Source organism: Rhodnius prolixus, unplaced genomic scaffold (genome assembly GCF_049639745.1).
Source record: "Rhodnius prolixus isolate KJV_2025 unplaced genomic scaffold, Rpr scaffold_3, whole genome shotgun sequence".
NCBI classification, from domain to species: Eukaryota; Metazoa; Arthropoda; class Insecta; order Hemiptera; family Reduviidae; genus Rhodnius; species Rhodnius prolixus.
In genome coordinates, this window is record NW_027411603.1 from 19,316,886 (window position 1) to 19,341,738 (window position 24,853).

A 24,853-nucleotide genomic window follows, 5' to 3' on the forward strand; every position below is an offset into this window, starting at 1 on the left:
TCTCTTAAGAACTGTAGCCGCTGTAGAGTTATCACTACCTAAAGGAAGCTGCTGAGAGTTGTATAATTCTCAACATACTGAGTCTCTGCACAATAAAATGAGAAAATTTTCATTAACAATAAAATGGAAGGAATATTGTTAAAAATGATTTTCTTTCTCGAATTACAAAAATTCCAGCAAGTCCTGGATAATTGCGTGCAAGTTAAAAGATAGTTTAAAGCTCCGGAGGAAATATGGAAAGAAAAAGTAAACTATGAAGCGAAGAATATTTAGTTTGCAAAGATTGGATCTATTTGAGGTTACAATGTTTCTCAGTTCAATACTGTAGGCCTCGACAGGCATTAAAGTACAAACAAACATTAACAAATCTTTGGTTCTCCAGCGCAAGTTGAAGTTTGTTTACTAGCAGACTTTTAAGTTATGGAAGCTTCTATTGATTTCTGGGCTCTTAAATTTTGTATGAGAATTACAGGTAAGTCTTGTGGCTATGCAAAGTCCAAATTAGTGGAATACCTTGATTGTGTTGGAGAAGACTAGAGTAACAGACGAAGCTGTTGAAGTAACGACTAGAGTGACGATGAACAGACAAAGCTGCAAGGCGGCGGATTTCACAAGAGTTTCAACGAGTACAGATTTAACAGTAGGATACCGAGATAAAAGATTAAGAAAGAATTGGAATTAGGAAAGTAGGAAGGTAAAAAAAGTTGGTGGCCTCCGAAAGGAATGCCTAAACCTAGATATATGAAATCACTTCTGAACATATTCTGCGGAATAAAAGAGTTATAAATTTAGCAATAAAAATCATTATTAACATATTAATATTACAGGTTGTTTTCTATATCATTTGCTATTTTGTAACGATTCAAAATTTTTATTTTTACAAGAATATATATACTTACGTAATTAATGTATATACTTAAAGCTCTCGACAGACGGACTCTTGCCGATTGTCTAAAGGTGTTGGTTTCTATTTTCTTAAAAGGTGGTATTCTTATTTTCTTAATAAACACTTTCATTCATTCATTAATATCAAGTTCATAAGCATACCATAAATTAGATTCAGTATATTTAAATAATAAAGTATTTTTTTAAATTAAAAATTATGTTTAAAAAGCTACTTTCATTCGAACAGTTAATATCTTTTACAGACAGAATAGATCCCACAGTGTGACACTGTATTGATTATGCTTATGCATACCTGATTTATATGACTGGTCACAGAACTCTAGAAACTACTTTATTAATAAGTGGCCTGTCCTATACTGCTACTTCACCAACACATTCATACTAGTTATACTAGGAATCTCTTTGATGAAAGTATGGTAATTAATTATACATCATTTTCAGCATGATGTAATTCCATTTGAACTAGAAGCTCTACTGTGCTAAACATAGAGTACAATGTTCAGTTCTCAAACAAACTTCTTTCTTTCAGATATGTTCTATTAATTGGACTAAATATCAAAAGAAGACATAAATTCAAGCTTTTTTAAAAAAAATATTTTTTTTTGTTTATTTCCTACTTTTTAAATTTTTTATTTACTGCTAAGTAAGAGGAGTAATTATCGTCAGTGATCAGAAAAATTAGTGATAAAAAAGGCGAAGTTTCAGATTCTGTCGAACCAAGATGTTTAAATGAGTATAACACCAATTTTTCATAACTCAAAACATTTTACATTGAGTAAATCAGATAAGAATTTTAAAGAATATCAAAAATTATTTTTAGGATAATTTTTTTTCTATGATTACAAAACACTCATTCTAGATGATAAATTAAGATGTACGTGATTAATATATTTGTTGAATTGGAACTATTAGAACCTTTAGTCCTAAATGACACTAAATTTTACTGATTTTAATAGAAGAAAGCAGAAAGGAAGTAAAAACTGATTAATACGTTCAAATTGAGAGAAGCCACTTTCTTATTAGAATGCTGTTATATCATCATTAACTTGGTGGTGAAAAATGAACTGATGTAAATACTTGTGTGAACCGCATCCTATAGCACGCCATGTTTACATCAAATCCAAGGTCCCTTCCCACACAAACAGAGATTACCAAAGTTTTGTTAGGAATACTTATCAACTTCACCGGCTGCTACTGTCATTCCTGCAAAACCCAGCCGCTTACTTCTCTTGATGACAAAAGTTTAGAGTTATTGTCAACTTCGTGACGAGATGTACAAAGAAGTAGAATATTTTATACTATGCCCTGATTCCAGACTATACTATGGATATAATATAATTTGTATATTTAAGTAATTTCAATTCACTTTATCGCCACTTTAAAATTTGTTTTTATTGGCGAACATTAAATTTTAAGTATTTTAAATTCATAAAATTTTGCAGGAAACTGTATATTAAAACTAATAATTCCAGAGCTTTTATCATCTATTGCAATTACATTTTACTGCTATGTTTGTTGAAGCTTATGATATACATCACACGTAGGCTTTAAGTTTTAGATAAGCTTAAAACAGGAGAAAATGGGGCGGTGGGTTTGGTTATGGTCTTTGCCCTCGCTGCTCCCTCCGTTTAAAACAAACATTTAGTTTCGAAAGTGATTCCAAACGAAATGATAGGTTCTCTGCCTAAGAAGTAATCCCGTGGACAAACTATTCCCACATTGTGGGAGTTACAATAATGTTTCCTTTGTTTCTTCTAAGATTTTTTTTTAAACTAAAGTTTTACACGTCTTTTGAATAACTGTTCATTCTCCAAATGAGCCCAATAAATATTTTCGTACATTTGGACATTGACTATTGTTTGTAACACTGTAACTTGTAAAACTAAAACCATTTATGGAAAGAATCACATTTTGGAAATTTCAAAGATAAGTGGGCTTCAGGTATATGGCAGCCAATGCAGGGTGAAATCTTTATTTACGATCCAAGTAACTACTCAGTCGAAAAAAAAAACATATGGGCAGAGAAGTTATTCAGGCAACATCTTATATCTATCTACACTAATATTATATTATTTAATTTACTAAGCATCAACTGCCTCCAATGCTGATAATATACAAATCTCCAAATCTTAGCTAAAAATCTACGGATTAATTTAAATAAATTAATAAATTTAAATAAATAAACCAATAGTTTATCTGATATAATTGCTTTTAAGGAGTCTGAGTTAAAATACTATTTTGCTAATTCAAGTGACAATCCAAAATTGTGCCGACTGAGGTCGTGACATACATTTTTATTGCATGATGTTTGGTATTTAGTATTACCCATTCAATTAATTAAAAGCAAATAGTAATAGAAATCATAAAAGATGAGTAGAAAGAAGGTAAGCAGGCGGCTTTAGAGCCGATATGGCATATTGATTATGCATCCTGAATTCGTACAATTATAAAGAAACTGGCTATAGGTAAGAAAGCCATCTAATATTTTTTAAATTTAGAATAAGCACATGACTGTCCCGATTAGCCAGTAGTAAAATACATTAAAATGTATATAAAAGGGGAAACGTCTGTGTCGACTTAATTAAAAAAAATTGCAGAGCATCGAACCAAGTAGAGAAAAATACCACAAACCAATTTAGAGTAACCAAAGGTCTGAGGCCAGATTTGCAAAGTCAGTAAAAGGAGTGGGCCCTTGATGAAAAACATAATGGCAAATTAAAATTAAGGGCTGTTAAAAATGGATGGCCAGCGACGTAGCTGTAGATATTCAAACAGCAATGAGTCCAGAACGATGATATTCGAAAGCTATTGGATGCTCAATAGGATAGGTTCATTGGAGTAGAGGAAAGAATTCTACAATGATACCGCCAAGTGAGAAGTCTGGAAGATGAAAAATGGCCGAAGAAAACCCTTATAAAGTCACTTCCATGAAAAAGGAAGGTAGGGAAGTCTAGAGCGACATCGCCAGCTGGAAATGTAGATGATAAAAGAACACCTTTCGACGAAAAATATTTACTAAATCGGGAAGGGAAAACGATAAGCCATTAATAAGTGAAAGCTCCTAAAGTAGAAAGAAAGAGATTAGCTCAGTGTAAGCACTGAACTTCTATATAAGGGTGTCGGAATTCGGTGATTGAATTCGAGGTAGTGGAGCCTACAGGCAACAAAAAAATCCAAGTCCCTTTATTGCATTTTTAATGATCCTAAAATCTCTCTAGAGATAATAATTAAATATCAGAAAATATGCCTCTTCCATAATTAAATGCGGTACATTACATCTTTAAAAGAGTAATGCGATTAAGATTTGAAACATTTAAAAAATTTAAATTTAGAGAGCAAGAATGCAGACACAAAATATGAAAATCTCGGCCATATAAAGTTGAAGGGAGTGTTAAGTTTACAGTATGGAATGCATCATACCCTTAGGCAACAAGCATTAGGTAAATTTCCCTTCCAGTATTGCTTCTAGTACCTACATAACTTTTAAATAACTGAATCACTAAGATTCAAATTCCTGTTTTTTATTATTAATTTTAAATTACTCTAATTTATTAAATGAAAATATAGCGACTGCAATAACGTTCAAAAGTTTTCAAGAAATTCATTTTCTGTTTTGAGGACATGAACAGGAAAACTCAAAAAAAGTCTGTGAGGACTCAAATTTTATATTCTGAATGAGGAGAGAATACGACAGAATCTTTTCAAAATCTCACACCTCGTTTTGGAGCAGATATACTAAATAAGCTAGCTCTGCTATTATCTTCAGCAGGAGCAAGAAGCTGGAACTTGTTTATAAGGTTTAAACCAGGGGTAAAACTATACCTAACGTACACTTCTATATCTTTATTGGTAGTAAAATTTTCTTACCGTCCGCTGGGCATGCTGTAACTTAATTTCAGTAATTGCAAGTTAGCGTACTCGTAAATTTTTAATTGGAGATTTAATGAAAATAGGTATTTAAATTTATCTATTTATTTATAATTTGCGCATGTTCATGATATAAAGGAAATTTCATTTTGATGCTGCATTTTAGCATTTCCACTGTTATAGCATCTACTAATGTGCAAAAGTGATTGAACTAAGGGGAAAAATAATGAGATCCTTGAATCCGACGCTACGAATTAATTATTTAATATCCGGTTCAAATTTCGAAAAGAAGAAGCAAAGGTCTTCATTCGGATATTCACGATTATTTTTCTGTTTGAAGACAATACGATTAACACCACTAAAGCCTGATTTTATAAGAAATGATGTAAACAAAGATAAAAAAAAAAGGTTCCAAAAAACTGTATATAATTTTCCTTATTTTAGGGTTTAACACACTTTTTGTTTCAGCCACAGGATTTTATATTCACTTCCATCAAAATCAAACAAAACCTCTACCGCTAACTAATAAATTCCCTCCCACTAGTGGGTGTTAGGGATCAGAGGTAACTGTTTTGTGAAAAATAGTTAGAAAATAGGATCTTGGAGAACGCTGTCTAACTTCTGTAACTACATAAGACTTCGCAACAAATTCTACCATCTTTCTAGCATTTTGAGCACTGCAGGATGAATTACAGTAGGGTGAGGGAGTAGAAGTTTTAGTTTTATTACTTTTCTAGAAAAGTAGTTTTCTAAAACTAAAATGTAACACAAAATTAGAGTCAAGAAAAAAATTGCACCAACAATAATAAATAAATCAAAGTTGGATCCAAAGTTTGAAAGTAGTTCTGTGGCTCTTGTTTTAGCGAACCAAATAAATAGTGGAAGAAATTTGCTGTTATTCGACGGCTTTGGGCCTGAGACAAAAGACAAAATAACTCGCAATCAAATAATCGAAAAATACAAACTAAAAAGAGTACTATAAAATCACGAACAACACAATTAATCACAATAAAAATAACGTTAATTGTTTACAAAATATAAATAAAAATAATAATGTTCACTAAATACTGTCTACGCAGCAAGTTGATTCAGGAAGAAATAGGGAGAACGCCTAGAGAGACATGTCAAGACAGTGTAATGGAACAAGATTGATGGTAACAGGCTCTTTAGCCTGTAGCAGGTTCTTGTAGCAAAGAGGGCAGATTACTACAGTAACTTGTAAAAATCAAAATGATTCAGTGGAATTTGTTCGCTTACAGTTATAAAAATTAATTCGTTGTTTTTGCCCTTATTATTACTATTCTTGTACGTTAATACAATTATTAAAACCAACAATAAATAAAACAATAATAATAATAAGAATAGAATTATCATGGTGGAGTTTTGCTGAAGTAGAACGCAGTAAAAGGGTTCCAGTCTGACAATAGAACTCGTTTTAGGATTTTTTGGCATCCATTAAAACAAAAAATAGTTTTTTTAGCTATGCATTGATGGCAGAGAAGTTTAGAAGCTTTAAAACAAAATTTTAGTTGAAGTAATTACGACTGGAATGTTCGCAGGGTGAGCTACATGTGAATTCCCCATGTTCCAAATAAAAACGAGAAATGTATCTTTGTTTAAAATATATAATCAATTACTTATTGTTTGGCTTTATCCCCAAATTCTCAATGAGATAAATCAGTAACTTCAAGTTCACAATGATTAAAATATTGCTTAAAAGTATTTAGTAACTGTTTATTAATCAAATTAGACATTCCTTAAAACACTGCGGTCCCATTAAAAAAGTTTAAACAAAAATTAACACGTGGAATTTCCTGAAAGCTTGAAGCGACAAAGGAATAATTCAGCTTTGCCCTGCGATGTTACCAAAAATCTGCTATTTCACGATGAAAGATTAAGGGCATTTTGTTATCTTTTTTATTGTTATATGACACCTTTATTTTTATACAGGTATAGCTTGTGGTGAAAATTGGGAAATTATTAGTTATTAACAATTTGCAAATATGTGAAGAAATAATAGAAACTAAAGAACTACCAAATAAATACAGAAATAAAAAGTAAATACTAATAGAAAGGCACTTAAAGTTTAAGGATGCCACAATGTAGTTGCCATTTGCTTTAATGTACTAGCATAAAATTATTACTATGTACTAACCCAGTTTTAGCAAAGTTACTGATGTACAAGATTACAGCTTCAGATAATGCAACCTCAGATTTAGTATAATTCCTTGGAAAATGGCTGAAACCATCAACAAGTGGTGCTCCTAAAACATATGGTAGTTCTTCACCATGCGCTGTACCAATGTTCTGAAAAATAATTTTTAAGAAATATAGTTTTAATGCAAAATTTAATAAACATGTTTGCATTTATTTATTACCATAACCAAAATCATTGTTTTATTAAGATTTCGTGTCTTCACTGTTGCAACCTAACACAGACGAAATCGAAACAATTCCTTTGATACAATAAAGACTAGGTGCCTCTCAAAAGTTTTCCAAATAAATCACAAAAAATGTATTTGAAAAAAATTCCCATGCGCTGCAAATTGTTTTTCAAACGTATGCTGACGAAAAGAAAATTGCAGAATGATTAATTTTAAGATTCCACTGAATAACTTTATATACAGAGTAAATTTCAATTCTAACAAATAATTATGCGACCTATTGGAGGAGGTCATAGTAAAGAAGAAAAAGAGTATGCGGTGGGGAAAATATCATTTGCGCAGAGAGGATGAGTTTGCGTTAACTCAAGCATATCGATCTGTCAGCTAGCCCATAGAATATGTGCTTAGGAGTGGTGTCTGGGATGTCCCAAGTACAGTTGAAATTCTGCTGTAGAAGAAGTATTCTTGAGATGCGTTACTTTCTTCACAATACACGCTAACAACTAACAGATATTTGAATTTTATATACAGCGTATCAATTAATTTTGGAAAGAATCTTGAGCAAAGTATGCACATTTAAGGGACTACACTTTTTTGTGCACAATCTTCGGCTCGCCGCTAAATTTCCCGTTACTGTAAGTAAGGTCAATCAAAAGAGTAAGCAGTTTGTGACAAAGGTGAGCCTAACACTCATTGATCTCAGACTGCATGGTTGTAAGAAGACTAGCTTCTCTGGTCAGATAGATGTGTGAGAAAATTTTAACTGTTTCCCAGTAAAATTGTCCGAATCGTACACTAGTGCCCTGGTTTGATTATCACTCTCCAATTACTGTCATTACTAGTAACTGCGGACTGAATCAGTTGCTGAGAAGTGATGATCGATGAAGCCAACTACATACACGTGCAACTACTCAACTATCTTTACAGGTTATTTAGTAGTGCAGGACAGTTGGCGAAGGCTTTCTGTCCTCTAAGTGTTATGGATCGCATGAGGCCAGAAAAAAAAAAAAACTCTTTCTACTAAAAGTGGAACAATGAAATTATTAAGAATATAAATTGGCGAAAAATACGAAAACTTTATTGTAGTTTATCTCAAGGTTGATATACTGAAATACCTATAATGAAAAGTAACAAAGAAACTTAAAACTTTCTTGGTTAAACAGTCATTTCCATACGAAAATATAAGAATTTTTTATTAAAATTGTTATTGTTCTCAATTATACGAAATAGCCAAGAGTGTCAGAAAGTAAGCCATGAAAAAAGAAATAAAAATAATTTTCACTATTTTTTTTTTCATTCAAGTTTAATTCACCAGGGCTTCACACTGGATCGCACATCTGTTGCCCAACTTATCTCTCTTCCCACTTTTCCTTGTAAACTTTACTTCTAAAACATTTCAACGTTAAGAATATAAAAGATAAAAAGGATGAAACCTAAACTAGGCATTCCCTCTTTACTATAAAGTTTTCAAAGGGAACATTTATTTATAAGGAGCTAAGAATGAAAATAGGTCAAAACTAATTGGTTTTATGTCGTTCAGTCTTTCCTTTTGCTTTGTTTTTGCAAAAGTTAGGTGTTTTTATAATGTGTAATAAAATGTAAAACCACTATGCAGCGCTACAATAGCGTACTTTTGCAAACGGTTATTGCGTATTTTAGCATTTATTAAAAAAAATCACGTGTTTCTTTTAAATGTTACAACTGCTTTCCAAATTTTTGTTGTGTAACAAAGTAAAATTATGAAAATGGGAAATTGAACTTTAACCAATGCACACAGATGAAGCTAACCATACTTTTCAGTGGTATTTTAGGGCAGTTTCTGGCTGGAGTGGATGCAGCTCCCAATGTTAAAATTGATGAAAAAAAAAGACAACAATAGAAAAAACAGTTAAGGATAAGCTGCGAAGATGAGGTACAGCGAATTCCTTTAAATGTTTTGATACGAGAATAAAATAAAAGATAATTTTAGGGAATTTAAAGGATAAAAGTGAATTGCAGCGGTGGGTGTAAAAATTAGGTTTAAATCAGAAAACAGATATCTTAAACAAGAATCATGTGGAAAGTTCACAAAAAATGTAGGGCCAAATAAAAGATAGTACATTTTTACTAGTAGTCAACAATCGATTAGAAACCGCGGATTAGGGTTTGAGATGGATATAATTCTTTAACTGCTCTTCTAGATTTTGCAAATGTCGTGAATTAAGAGGCAGAGCACAGTTGTTCTAGCAAGAATGTATTTTGATACTTTATAAAAGACCTCCACTAAAAACTTCGAGAGGATAGAAATTTGCAGATTTCGCGAATAAAATCACCACAGGAATTCTTGCGCATTATTAAAGGGGACTATAATAATTGCAGGATATTAGCTCAGCTGGTAGACAGTACTGTCTATACAGCTCACTGCCCAGTGTTGGAAAGAGCTATCTGTAGCAAGAGCGTAATGCTCTGTGGAAAGCAGTTTAATGAGCTGACACCAGGCGATAATGACTTCAGAAGTGAATGTTCAATGATATAGCCCAAATTGGAATAGGAATGCGAAAATAGAACTCTACTCGATAGAGCTAATAGATGATTTTTGGAGGACATTTTGCTGTACTCCATAAAAATAGCGGGCGGTAACTTTAAGTATCCCTATTTGCAGAACTACTACACAATACTAAAAGGAAGTTGTGCAAGAAAGAAAAATAAAAACAACAGTAGAGGCACCACAAAACAATACTGCATGGAAACTGGGTCATGACCTACTTTATGAAAATTAGAAGAAAATAAATTTCAAGATGGTGCATTTATAAGTAGCTCCTTCTGCGACACAACAGAACACTCCAAAATGAAGCAGTAAATAGAGAGTGATATTAACTTTTCTCAAAGTCGGTCAGATCAGTTCCCAAAAATTTAAAATAAAATTCAAAATTAAATAAAAATATTACCTGTGGATAGTCGCCTTCTTTAGTTTGATAGTTGAATACATAAAAAAATGAGTGATGTGTTTTTGGTGAAGATGTGTGGAGAGGTTTGCTCAATAGATCTCCAGTCGCTACAACAGGTGCAACGAACTGTGCATCACTTAGTGCGGCCAAAGTTGCATCTCTTGTATTTATCGGATGCAACACTGTACGCTCCCAGTCGGTATACTCATTCACAACAGTAAAGAAGATTTCTGATAGATGGTAGGTGTAAGCATTTCTCACATATGTCCTTATAATTTTATCTCTTCGTTCTCCTTCGAAACCAGCTTGTATATCGTTTGATGAGAAACGTCCTAAACTTTCCGCAGTTACCACACCAAATAGTAAATCATATTTTATTGAACCAGCTATGGATTCGCCAGATCTTTTAACATTCATTGATTGTTGTGCGGCAAAACTTGGCATTTCTGGTACTAAACTTGACCATAATTCTTCGTGGAAATCTGATTTAATGACCACACCATCAACACTAGGTCCAAATGAACTTAAGAATGCTGGTGCTGAGATATCTGTTGCCATTAAATCGGCTAGTGGTATGTCTCGTAAACAGTCGACAATTAATTCGTGTTCTCTGTATAGGTCTTCTGGTACAGTACAGTTGACATGCCGGGCTAGACGAACTGCAAATTCTACAGGATCTTCAACAAGTGCCCAACTGCTCAGTGCTGAACCAGAAAGCAGAACTGCACGATGAAAAAGACCTGGAACAAATATTTAAAATAGTGTTATTACTTAAAAAGAATTAAGTAATTTATTGGTTTATTAAATTAAATAGACGGGAAATGTTTAAAAAAAGTTATATTTGCTCAGTCATAAGAAGAACAATGTTCACCTAACTAGACAGAGCAGAGATCTTAATCCACTTTAGAAACCAAACGTAGAACGGTTACCTCAAATAAACATACTAAAATATAAAATGAAACAAAACACCTTAAGTACCGCTTCTCATGTTGGCAGTAAAGCTAGTGCTTTCTAAGACAGCTGGCGTATGTGAATGTAAGTTTTTTAAGTATGGGCGCATGATTTCTCCGCAACTAAACGCCTGAAATTCAAGAAGTATTATTATCAAAAAGATAAGAAGGGTCCTTTCAAAATGGTGAATAGAAGGCCTTCTTTATCTCATTTAGACTTCAAATATATGAATTCTTAATTATATCTTAATAATATTAACAAATAAGCATAAACAAAAACCCTACTTCATCTATTGTATTTTGGTCTCAGTTCCTGTTTTTTTTTTTGTTTTTTTTTGGCAACTAAATAAAACCCAATCTCTTTCTAAAAGTAAATAACAGTTTGGAGCATTTCTAAAACTGCAGATCTCGTATTTTTCATATTTTAAAGTAAAACTCAATAGATGCATTTAGGTTTACAACACACATTATCCTGAGTTTTATGCCAGTACTGAATGGCCACTTTTTTAACAGACTTTTCCTCATAAACATTCTGAATCAGCTGCTTCTCTCAGTCTGCACTTCATGGCACCATTAATGAAGTACATACTTACGGCACTTTAATTTCCTTAAGTTGTTAAACTCGAAAATGAATACCATCGAGTTACAGCCTGGGAAGTTTAGGTGTTTTTACTTTTGGAATAAAATTAAAGTTAACAAGTAACAAATTCTATGAAATCCTAAGACCTGAACATGAATTCAAGTCAAATGGACTTCATTATCGAATGGGATATATTTAAAAAGATTAATTATTCTTCTTCGTCTTCTTAAAACTTCTTCTTCGAGTTTGGACTATTAGCCTCCTGACTTACACCAGCTCTAGTCGCATTGTTCAAGGTTTTTGTTTTGTCTCCTTTCTCACAAAATCATCTCAGCTACGTATAAATAGTTCTCAAGTTCTTTGTAAATGCCCAAGAGCAGATAAATCGACGAGAATATACCAAGAAGCGACTTCTATAAATAAGCCTTCCTATTTTTCTCACTTTCTTTCGGCTTTCGACGAATTAAAACATTTTCACGATTCACCAATTCGACCTCCAATTCATGGAGCTATGAAGGCGTCTTCGTGGAAGTGAGATGCGAGGTATTTTAACTTACATGTGTCATCTCTCATTTCGCTCTCGGCTGGCTTTCTGTACTGATTCCCTGTCAATGTTTGGTTTCCTTCTAATCTTGGTTTCACTCCGAGTTAATAAATATTGATTTTCCTTAGTTCTTCACTTAATATAATAATATTATTATTATCGCTTGATAATAATAATATTTTATTTATATACAACACTTTACATATGTACACAAAAATAAAGTGATAAATTATTCTAACAAATTATATTCTGTATACAGGGTGACCAGAGTTATATGTTTGTTTTTTTTTTAGGAGCACAAATACTATAAAAATATGCAACAAAAAATATAACGTTCCATTTGAAAAACAAAAGTTGGATGCTGTATCTCGAGATACAGGGGTTTCAAAAAATGGGTCAATCACTGAAAATAAACTAGACCAAAAATGATTAAATACGTGTTTTGTATTTTTTCGAAATTTCCCGCCGTTAAACAAAAAGTGGGTGGAGCATATAACTTTGGTCACCCTGAATATATTTAATAAAAGAACATAATTGTAATCCCTAACTCTTTAAAGAATATAAAACGCCATTCTTTCAATAAAATACATCTATAAACTTCCAAATGTACGAATGGGGGTGTTCCAACCAAGACTAGTGACACCGTTAGGCGACACCCAGCTACTTATGGGTTAAAATCAATATTCCCTCTAATCCCTTTAAGTTACAGAAAATTCGAAAAGCCAGTTAAAAATCGCCATTTGGTTTACTGGTATTCTTCCATCTCAGAATTTTGGTGAGAAAAGTTACCTTGAAAACTATTTTAAATCTAATAGATCTAAAAATATGTGGTGGTATAATTTTAAAGGAAATCGTCAGAACTACTGTCAAAAGAACAATTTACAATAAGTAAATATTAGTAAAGATGGTATATACGGTGCGTGAAGAGCAGCAGCAGCACTATCTATAGGATATCTATGATGACGATGATCTTCAGATGTCCAGGAAGTTATTCAGAAGGCCATTATTATTATTTTGAGCGTGTGTTAAACTCAAAAGGTAATTGTAGATTGTTTTTTATGACCGTGGGCATTTGGCTATTTATTAATTTCTTACATAAATAAGCCCTGAAGACGATAGTTTCTAGGTCCGAAAGCTTAGCGAAAATTAAGATTGATACTGGGGCAATTATTTCTCTACCTTCTTAGATGGATCAATCAATAACCCCAAAAAACATTAGTACAATAAATATTTAACTTATATATTTATTAGAAGTATCAAATTGTATGAGTGTGTATGAATTCAAAGATAAATATATCGACTGGAAGTGAACTAGAACAGCGACTCTCTGTAGGAATAGACGTGAGTTAGGGATATGCTTGGCAAACAGCGTACTCCTAGTTCTGTAGAGAGACTGTGTATGTCTAACAGCAGTATATCTGTTTGTATGTTTACGTGTGTAAGTGTGCACACACAAGCGCGCGCGTATGTATGTGTGCTGGAAATGTGCGGTTGGCCTGGGGCCGAGTTCGCCTCACCCTCTAGTTACTAACATTCTCTGCTCTAATATCGCCGCAGGCTTTGGATTTACAACTTTGGCTAACAGTTAGTGCGATATTAGCCAGGAATAGGCTAGTCACAAATTCTTACTTGCGTACTTTCTTTGTCAGATGCCACATCGATTTTAGACCCGTGTCCTTACATAAGACATTCTTCTAATATATAATTATATTTACAAATTTCATACACTATTTAATTTTATTAAATTTCGTATTCTACGAACTTTTACTTTAATATTTTTGAATGTGAGTGATTACTAGAAAAATAATGGTTTTTTCGAAATGTTGGGTAATTCTAAAAGAAAACACAGTAAATGCGCTGGCTATCCTTAAGCACTTTTTTTTACATGTCCAAACCAACACAGATGTTTAACGATTTCAACTTTTAATAGACAGTTTTTAGCAGGAACTAGTAACAGAAAATCATTTTGCATCAGCTTATTTTGATGTAAGAATTTAATATTTAATTTTTTTTCTTTTTTTCTTTTAGTCAGCACATTTAAATTAGTGCATAAGACATACGAAAGTATTTCAACAAATGACTGAAATTTGGATTTCCTTCCTAAATTTGGTATAATAATGGTAACCAAACTTAATTAATCTACGTCCCTGTAAAAACTTAGGCCATTCAACCTTGCTGCCATTCATATCTGCATAATCCACTCATAACAAGTTTTCGACATCTTTTAGGCAATCTCTTTTCTCTGAATCCTCTCTAAATATCCACAAAGGGGATAACATTTACTCACTTACTTGCTTTCTTTAAGTTTCAATTGCTTTCTTTTCTCCACTAGTTCTGTAGTTCGTAGAAGCTGCTGAAAACCTTCCTCTCACCAATGCTTAACGTCTTTCTCTTCTGAAGATTAGCACACGGTTTCACAACCATATGATACCATCATTATTCAAACTACGATCTAGTGCACAAGAAGTTTTGTTCTTCTTAAACCTCATGTATTTCATTGCCTTCTAAAGAAGTATCTATTGCCTGCAGCCATTATGCGTTCTCGTTATTTTGTTCACATTAATAACTTTCTTCTTCGTTTGATCACTCTTTTAGAGACATTCGCTTTTACTTCGTCTTTTACTGTTAGCTTTGCTATTCCGAAATTTTTTTATTTACTCTGTTAATGGGATCTTATCCGCAACAAGATTTAAAAGAAGAAAAACATAACTGGTCAAATCCTTTTTAAGAAGATAATTCAATCAAAAGCGAAAATTGTATAAGAAAATTCCTGAAAGCAAACTTTAACTTAGTTCAAACTAAGGTTGGAAGAGACGAAGCCTTATGTTTCTCATACATCTGTTACAAAGCCCATCACTTTAAATGAGCGTGTGGTGGCAAGCTAGAGTTGGCCTGCGGGTACCCTAAACCCAAGTAGTTACTCTTATCTACTACCTCTGCAAGCCCTATGTTATTGTATGAGTTTTGAAGGTTGTCATTATGTTGGGTTGTTAAGCTGGGATACCCATTTGGGAGCCTACAATTCCAAAGGTCTAAGAATTACTATGAGGCAAACAATGTTCTCTCAAACAATTTTCCTACAATGGGTAAAGTATTTTACTAAATGTATTTGAGTATCACTATTCCCGTTTTGTAGGGATTGCCTTGGCCATTACATCATTTAGTCCTGGTTATTTGATAAAAATCTAAAAGGGCCGAAAATAAGCGCTGAACGCTATGAGAAAAAAATAAATATATAGAATACATTTTCAGCCTGCCAGGCACATCTGCTCTGTTGAAAGGATATTCTCAACAACATGTTACATTTTGAGGAAAGAGGTAGGTTGACTGAATCAACAGCAAAAGTTTAACGAGTTGCTAACTCAACTGTAAACTAAGTTGTACTAAATTTTTTGACGTATTTAAAATGAATAATTGAATAAAAAGACAAAAAATGCTGTTGATTTCCTATCGAGGGAACAGCGGTTCTTTACGTTTAAGCGAAGAACAGAATTAAGAGTTTCGGCAGATTCGTTAGCATTTTGTTCCGTTTCTCATGAGTTTCAAAATTGCCCGAACAAACTAACTGTTGGATATGCAAGGTAGCTCTATAGGCCTGGTCATGCCAAGGCAACTCCAATATAGTTCAGCTTACGTGAGACAGTCTGCTCAGTACTTACAGATTCATCGCGAGATGCTTCGGTAATCACGTATGGAAAATATTTTTACAGAAATGGAAATGAAACGTACTTCTCCACAGCGACCTCTTTCAAAATAATAATAACTCCCAGAGATATAGCTGTGGGCATAGTCCTATGGTAGTTTGTAAAAAAGCCCTTATGCAAACATAAGCGCAGAACCTAGGTTCTTTATTGTTGCTTACTAAGTTGTTTCAAGTCGTTGCAAGATGAGTTTATGAAAACTGGGTCCCCTTGTTTCATTTTTGTAGTGTTTGTATTGTAGATAAAATCTTCATTATGTTTGGCTAACGGCCATTAAATACCAAGGATTCATTTATTAGATTGCATTTCAAAGCAAGTCTTTTCTCCATAAAATCAGTTGTAGTACTTCTTCTCAACATATTAAATAATCAATATTTCATGTCCTGAATCACTTCAAATAAATTGTGAACTCATCTTGAAATAGATAAATTAGTATTATTGAATTATTGAATGGCTAATTTGCATCAGTTCAAAAAGCCAAAAAGAATACGAAGAAGAGAAAAGAAAAATTAGTGATACATGTAATATATCTCATTTAAAAAATAAATAAATATTTCAACATTTTAATCTAAATATTTCATATAAAGACCGAAATATAACTGGCTGGGGAAATACAAGAACTGAGAACAAATTCGATTACTCGTGAAATTCACCAATAGCTAGTGGAAAAACGTACCACCATCTTGTAGATCAAGGAGAGGCAGCAGGCTACCAATGAATTTCTATTCTCTTTTTGTGTTTAGAGATATAATAAAATCAAACTAAATGAAGTTTATTTCGGAGAAAAATTAGACCTTAAAGATAGGTTTATTGAAAGGGCTAATTTACTCAAAGTAATTTGTTTTGAACATTGATTCCTTTCTTAATTTTTAATACACCAAGAGAATGAGAAATTTTAACTTCTAAACATTCTTACATAGCCCTTTATGAAAGCTTTTTTAGCCTTTTAGCTCGTGTTTATGAACGGAATTATTAATGAGTATAGATTGATTCGTCTCCCTAGAATTAAGTTTAAAAATTAATTGAAATTAAAACTTCCCTTAAATTTTAAGTACCTAACATGATAAGTTCATTAAAACTAGAAAATTATGTTTGGCAATCAATTATTAAGCACAAAATTAAGTAACAAAAGTAAACGAAAAATAAAAATGGAAATTACAATCCAATGATAGCCCCGTTCTCTACACAGTGTACACATCAGACATAACTATACAACCCTCTACACTACTCTGTACACATGCAGACGACACAGCCATACCAGCCACAAGTACACATCCTTCATCAGCTTCATACAAGTTACAGACACACTTACATAAAATGGAATCCTGGGCAAAGAAGTGGCGGATTAAAATGAACTCACAGAAATGCCACGTTTACTCTCTGTCCACTTGTCCTCTTCAATAGCAATCCTCTTCCTTGTACCTTGGGCTCTTTACAGACAAACGATTCACTCAATAGCTTTAAAAGACAATCAATGACAAAACGCGCGAAACTTCTTTACAGACTCTAGGAAGACTCTCAATTGCCCATAGAACTCAAACAATTGATATAAAATACTATCCTTAAACCTATACTGTGGGGTTTAGCCAAACCTACAAACATACGGACAGTACAAACATTTTTAAATTTTTAAGGTTTTTTTAAAAAATGATAATAATTTTCTTTGCTGAAAATTTAACAGCATTGAAGAAGTTTTTTCGAGTAATTATACTACATAATTCTGTAAATTTGGATAAAACGTGTTCAGAAATCAATTTGATTTTAAATTCTTTTTTTCAGAGATTATGAATTTAAATGGGGGTCTGTATCGTCATATTTGTTCAACTACGCACCATTTACATGCGTACAATGGACGCCATTTATTTTTTCGGTGAAATTCTATCTAAGTTTAAAGTAAGTTTGAATACGCTAACTGCGTATTAGTTGGTAAAATAGTTGGCTGGAGGAATTTACATTTTTTACTTCTTTTTTTTTTTATTCGCTGTGAATAGTAATATCCATTTATATATATATATATATATATTCTTGTTACGAATGAATACAAATAAATAAGTAGAAAGTGCCGTTTCCAAATGGGACAACATCTCATAATTGAAGCAGGAGCCGCTCTCAACTTCTTTAATCGTAGTATTCAATATAAAGAAATTTAAATGAATATGGTAAACGCGGGCTAGAAGGGTCACTACAAAAATTATTTAGTTTTTATATTTGTATCTCAACAACAGTTTAATCGAGTTTAAATCGAGCAGATGACCCTTAGATTTTCTCTTTCAGTGATGGATAGTGTTGTCTATAGCGAAAGTACACTTACCGGAGGCCGATAATTTTATTTAAATAAATAAATAAAATAAAATAACATTTATGTAACTACCGGATCGAAACAGTGAAAGAACTGTCTAAGCTCAAGTCAAGTAGTTGCCCTAAGATATCGAGATAAATGCATTTTAAATTTATCTAATCGTATTTAAATTTGATCTGATGTTGCTTTGCAAATATTGGTTGATAAACTTGATGCCCTGAATGTAGTAAGAACCGTGCATTAGTGTATTGAAAAAGGTATAAAGGGGTTCCGGAGTCTTGTGAAAATGAATATCATTTTCCCAATAAATTAAGTTCCCACTTCATGTTGTCAATAAAATTGTAGTGTATAGATTCAAAATGATGCTATTCGGGACAATGCGCTAAAATTACAAAAAAAAAAAAATGAATAAAAATATTAGCAGGCTAAAGGCTTTCAGAGAAAACCGATTTAGCGCTAGTGTATTAAGTAAACTATATTATCACATTAAGTTAGCTGATATTAAACTTACAGCTACATATATTCACCGAATGAGTAGATAATGAAATAAATAAAAATTGAATGAAAACACGATTATGATTTCAGAGTTGAAATAGTATTAAAATAGAGCTAAAGTTAGATAGAAGTTGACTATAACGTGTAATAATTACACTCATAGAGAAGGCTGTTAATACGAGACTGGAACTATAATGATGTATAAACTATAACGATGTCTGCAGATTTATAATGGCTTCAGACATACAGCCCTTTATGATCTAGATCTTCTCACTCTGGTGATCATAAAGGAAATCATCTTTACCTATTGTTCTTCTGCAGCTTCCTCTAGATCATTCCTTTTCGTGGTTCCACATTACAACACCTAAGTCTAATTAGTAGTCTATCAGACTGTCTAATTTTATTATCACTTGTCAACTAATAATTGTATCTTTTTACACCTATATATTTCCGTTACTGAAGTTTTTTTTTAAGGCGTCATTTAACGTGACCATTTCGCCTTTAACCTGAGATGTCTTTGTTATATAAAGTGCGAATGTCTACCTGTTAAATCATGTGGTACATGCTAGTGGTGGAATTGCAAAGTTTTTCCTGAGTGAGCGTAAGTCCAGGCACTCATGCAGAAAGTTATATCTCTGCTGATTTCAACCACCTGAGGTTTACTGCTTTCGATGTAATAACTGCTATTTATAAACCGAAACCAAATTGTGATAAACAAAAACGGAATAGCAAGAATAAATTCAAGTTGTAAAAGCAATAAAAAGAATAAAACAAAGCAAAAGGTGAAGAAACCAGAGTAGCCCAAAATGTACGTAATATAAGAAGAGTGTTAAGCATGAAAAACCTTTTAAAGGAGGTGTACATTCTCTCTTTGAACTATTTCAATGAACTCTCAAACATAAGGCAGAATTAGAGAAAATAACTTTTGTAGAAATAATTCCTTTTTTAGGCTTGTTTATTCCTTCACACTGTTCACCTTTCTTCTTCAGTATTATCGCATAGTTTCTCCATTCATCCTTTCCGAATTTACCCGAATGATAAAAAAATACAATCAATAAAAATTATGTAAAAATAAAATTATGATTTAGAGTTAGACTGGCATTTAGAGTTAAAATGATAGAAACTGGCTTTCATCTGTTTCCAATTGATTCTACTGTTCACCTTAATTACTTTTTGTAATAAACTTATACAGATTGCAAATTTCTAAATAAATAAATAAAGCAAAAAATTGTGTTTTAGTGAATAGATATTATAACCACAAAATGATACAATTTCAAAATATCTACAAGAGAGAATCGGATTAAAATGGAATCCACGTATTGAACAATGTGTAGAAGGGGTTGTTGGCTTTGGTCACCAGGTGCGGGTACGCCAGTGTTTACCATTCTCTGCAAACCTCTGCTTATAATTATAGCGTGTGCGCCCATTTTGCTATTCTGAAAACAAAAACAGGCACCCGCTTACAAATAAATTCTAAATACTGTGGGGGTTCGAGTTACACAGCGGCTGCACCATTTTGTCTGATGTTGGCGAAAAAAATTAATACAATTTACATGATTTATATTTACTAATAATAATTTATAAACTAGATGTACACCTCTATCATATTTTACTAATACTATTACTATTTACAAATTTTCATAAAGCACAAAGAATGTGAAAACTCGAACTTTATTAAATTGACGAAACCTCACAAAATGAGCAGGAGTCTTACACTAAATAACAAAAAATAACTGGTGTGGTTACATTGCTCTCACTAAGGAACGAAGAACATTTTCCATTCATGCAAATATTACAAATTATTAGATAATTTTTATTCCAACACTGATTTTTATTGAAGTTTAACATGCTGGGCCAGCTTTAAATGGCTCATTTATGAGCAAAGTACGTATAAAATATGGATATTATTTGAGAAGTCAGAACAGACATTTTTTTTTGTTCATTCTCAGTAGAGTAATAGATATGTGTATTTGGCAGGTTACACTCTTTGCTAGGAGAAGTGGGAGTTACTGTGAACTGGTTATGAGCGTTGTCTTGTCTCTAGGAAGTACCCAAATTCGAAAGATAGAGTTTAGGTTGCTATTTGTTAGAAAAATGTTAAATACTGTAAGAGCTTCCACGACCCCCCGACCAAGACAATCGTACTTTGGCAGATGGACGTTCTAACGCCTACAAAAACAAGCGATTATTTTATCTTATTTATTTGGTACCAATTTTAGGATTAAAGCTACATCCTAAGTAACTCCCTTACACCACTAAAAAAAAAAAAAAAGTAAAGTAAAGAAATGCCTATTTTTTCAGGCGGGCTTTACGTCCAACTCCCAAATTGGTGTCGTGGACGGAGGCGACTAGCAAGCATACTTTACTGTAAATTTCTTTTATTAACCATTAAATGAAATCCATGGCCTGAGATCGGGAATCAAACCCAGTACCACAATACATCTTAGCAATAGCTTTACAGGTTTCGCTTCTAACCGCTCGGCTACCGTGGCCATTATTTCATTAACAATTATTCCAATAATGTTTAGGAGAATATTATTAAAATTTTAACAATATCGTCTGAAAAAAATTGAGGGACGTCCGTAAGATTTTTCCTACAGACGCAATTAAAACTAATTCTTTCAAAGTTCGAATGAAAGTTTCTGGGCTATAGTTGATTTAACTTTTTCCACGGAGTTCTAGCTAGGTTCAAGAAACATTTCTCATCGCGTTTTTTAATAAAAAAAACCTTCGTTGCTAAGTAATTATTACTTTGTACTTATTTGTACATATTTTTTATTCTATTATTATTATTTTTAAATAACAGTTTATAATTTTACCACAAATGTATTTCTCTGTAAAAGTTATTAGCTTTATTAAAAAACAAAAACGAAAAATCAAAGGGAAGATGAAATTAAATACTACAAAGCTATCAGCTGAAGTAATAAAGAGATTTATGTGGTTTTTAGATGAAAGGAAACAGCTTATGTTGTTTAATAGGTTTTAGGTTAAATTTAACTAAATTTAAACCTGTAAGTTAATCGTCAGGCCAGCGGGGAATCTTTAAAATAGATACTTAAATCTTTAAAAAATTCATTGGATTTCGCATATTTAAGAACTAATATCATTAGGTGATATTAAACTTTCATTAATATTTTTTAGAATTTATTGAAGTCAAAGACCATTATTCTTAGATTTCTTAATTATAATACTATTTTTAAGTAAAAAATAAATGTTTAAAGCAGAATACATTGCAATAAGCATTTTATTTTTAAACCTATTCAAAATAATACTTCTTTTTTATTTTATTACCAATTAACAACATTACTTTGTACACAACATGTATTTTATTACGTAATTATATGCAAGAATCTTTTAAATACACCATAAACACAAAGTTTAAAATGAAAAAACCCGTTTTTTCTGGTTCTTTTTTATATTTTATAGTAGAGGAAAGTTGATTGAGAAGAACCGCTAGATACGAGGATTCCACAGCAAAAACAATCAACATTATTGTGTAGAAGGAAAGAAAAAACGAAATTTCATCCTGTGAAACAGGACTGTTACATTTAAATATTCAAGGAGAATATTTTGGAGGAAAAATAACTCGTGTATGAATAAAAACATTCTTTATGCTCTGCATCAAAGCTTTAATAAAGACATTACGATTTCTTTTTTATATTTTATCTGTACCCATTGTGAATTTGATCCAGCACAGTAGTTGTAAACATCAAAGTGAACAGTACCACCATAGTAAAGTTTAAAATTTGGTAAATCAAATCTTATGTAAAATCAATGGATTTGATCAACTTTTTAATTAGGTATTAAGAAGCGGTAAGCATGGAAAGAACGTCGTGGACAAATTCCAGATAATTATTTCAGAAATCAATTTCCAAGTTTCTTCAAATTATGTCCCCGCACCAAGTCTTAAACAAAATTCAATCACTGTTTCAGAATTTTCCCACTACATCTACTTCTCACCTCATGTCCACTATTCTTTGTAAATAAACAAGTTAGAAGGATTTTTTTTTTGCAGTAGCTGGCAAGTCTCCATTCTATTGGTGAACTGTTGAGTGCTAGCTTGTGGTACTATCCTAAAATTCTTTGTTTCTTTCCTATGTTACGCTATGCTAGCAATATCCAAGATTTCATTCAATATTTATTTGGCAAAGGAATTCAAAGCAGAGAAGATAATTTGCTAAAATGGAGATTAAACTACTGAAGAGGTTTACAGTAAAAGGTTTTTTAGATTAGTCATCAAATGGAATTTAGGTAACCAGAAGTATTCACTAAAATAGAATGAATGGTGCCGAAAAAATATGGAAATCTTGAAGAAACGGAAAATGCGACAAAAAAGGAATCGGCTCACCCTTCAAACGCCCAATAAAGATGCCAACGAAGTGTTGACAATTCAAAATGGAACTTAAGAGGAGGCTCGCTTAAAAAAAATAAAAATAATGTAATGCTAGAAGGGACGGGAGAATGTGATGACTAAGAACAGGCTCGCGTTTTAAAAGAATTTTTTTATCCACAAAAACTTCTAAGGTTAACAAAATACTTACGAAATAATATAACATGCTTAGTCACTAGAGAAAGCTTAACGAAATAACTTAATTATTATTGTGAAAGATTTAAATTAATATTTCGGAACGTTGGTTAAGAAAGAACATTAAGAGGGGAAAAAAATATATTTTTTTAAATAATTTAATTTAACGCAAAAAACTTTTAAAGCAACTTGAGAGCTTTTTGTAGCATAACTAAGCTTAGGGGTTCTTTAAGTTCAACCAACGAGATGACTTTTCATTTTATAAATACTGCGCCTTATTGTTCTGGTCACAAAATACTAATTTAATTACAGCTTTAAAAAAGGGAGACAGATAGTAGATTTATTCTAATTTATTTCACTAGGGCTAATATGTTCATTAGTTAAAATGGTATTTATAATAATTGTTCATTGGGAACTGGTTTTTGTTGTAAAAGCTATAGAGTATGATGCGAGTGATGAACCCCAGGAATAATTATTGCAAGATAATTATAATCTAAAAAGTAATTACAACTGTAAGTTACAAATTAAACTTCCTATAATTATATGGATTAATTAGTACTAGAAAATGAAAATAAGATTGGGCCGGGAAACCATTTTGAAGCATAAGTTATTCTCCAAACATCCTCAATCTTCCTGAGGATGCTGGAAAAATAAAAGTAATCGAAATTTTTAAGAAAACTCATTAGGCTCTTACGTGATCATTATCCGACCAAGGTGCTGGCACTTTTTATTAAAGTTTCCTTGTTTAATGGGCTTTCAAACGGTATATCATTTTCCAGGATTCCTTTTATCTTCGTATGAGAAATTACGTTTGTTTAACAAGAATACGTGTTTACGAGCACTCAACAGTGTTAGTTTATCAAGTTGTTTAATTCATTGAAAACTCTTTTAGATGGACCAATAGTCAATTTTAAAGTAGGCTGTCTTAAAATAAGGAAGTCAAAGGTTACAAATTGCACTTAAAAAAAACAAAAAAAACTAAACTCTGAAATATTTGAGAAAATGTTAGGAAATATTTTAAACAAGTACTACTTTTATAAACAAAAAAATAATTCATAGTTTGTATTTATGTTAGTCCAAATTACAAATTCACACACTACACTGTTGAAAAAGAAGAAAATGTGATTTTTTTTGTAGTGCAATTTGTAACCTTTGACTTCCTTATTTTAAGACAGCCTACTTTAAAATTGACTATTGGTCCATCTAAAAGAGTTTTTAATGAATTAAACAACTTGATAAACTAACACTGTTGAGTGCTAGTGAACATGTTTTCTTGCAAAACAAACGTAATTTCTCATACGAAGTTAAAAGGAATCCTGGAAAATGAAACGGATGGAATCCGTTTGAAAGCCCATTAAACAAGGAAACTTTAATAAAAAGTGCCAGCACCTAGGTTGGATAATGATCACTTAAGAGCCTAATGGCTTTTCTTAAAAATTTCTATTACTTTTATTTTTCCAGCATCCGGAGGAAGATTGAGGCTTTTTGGAGAATAACTTATGCTTCAAAATGGAATCAATTTTTAGAAAATTTATCTGTCTTTCTAACCATGTGTTACAGATAGAAAATCTAGTACCAAGAATTTTTAATTAATTTTTATAGAAAATCGGGTAACAATTCAATTAGGGGGCAAATGTGTACCTCAAATAGAATATGAATAGAAAGAAATACGTCT

The 24,853-nt window shown here is 32.1% G+C and overlaps 1 protein-coding gene across 24 annotated transcripts in view; it reads right to left on the bottom strand.

Annotated features, from left to right (window-relative positions):
• The window catches only part of LOC141452377 (neuroligin-4, X-linked-like), a 673,353-nt gene that overhangs the window by 27,320 nt on the left and 621,180 nt on the right, over nt 1-24,853 (bottom strand). For all 24 annotated transcript variants that reach the window (XM_074124433.1, XM_074124455.1, XM_074124453.1 and 21 more), the window contains 2 exons: nt 10,085-10,824; nt 6,929-7,080 (listed from right to left, as the gene is read on the bottom strand). In XM_074124433.1, coding sequence (XP_073980534.1) covers nt 6,929-7,080; nt 10,085-10,824 — 892 coding nt within the window. The remainder of the gene's footprint in view (nt 1-6,928; nt 7,081-10,084; nt 10,825-24,853) is intronic.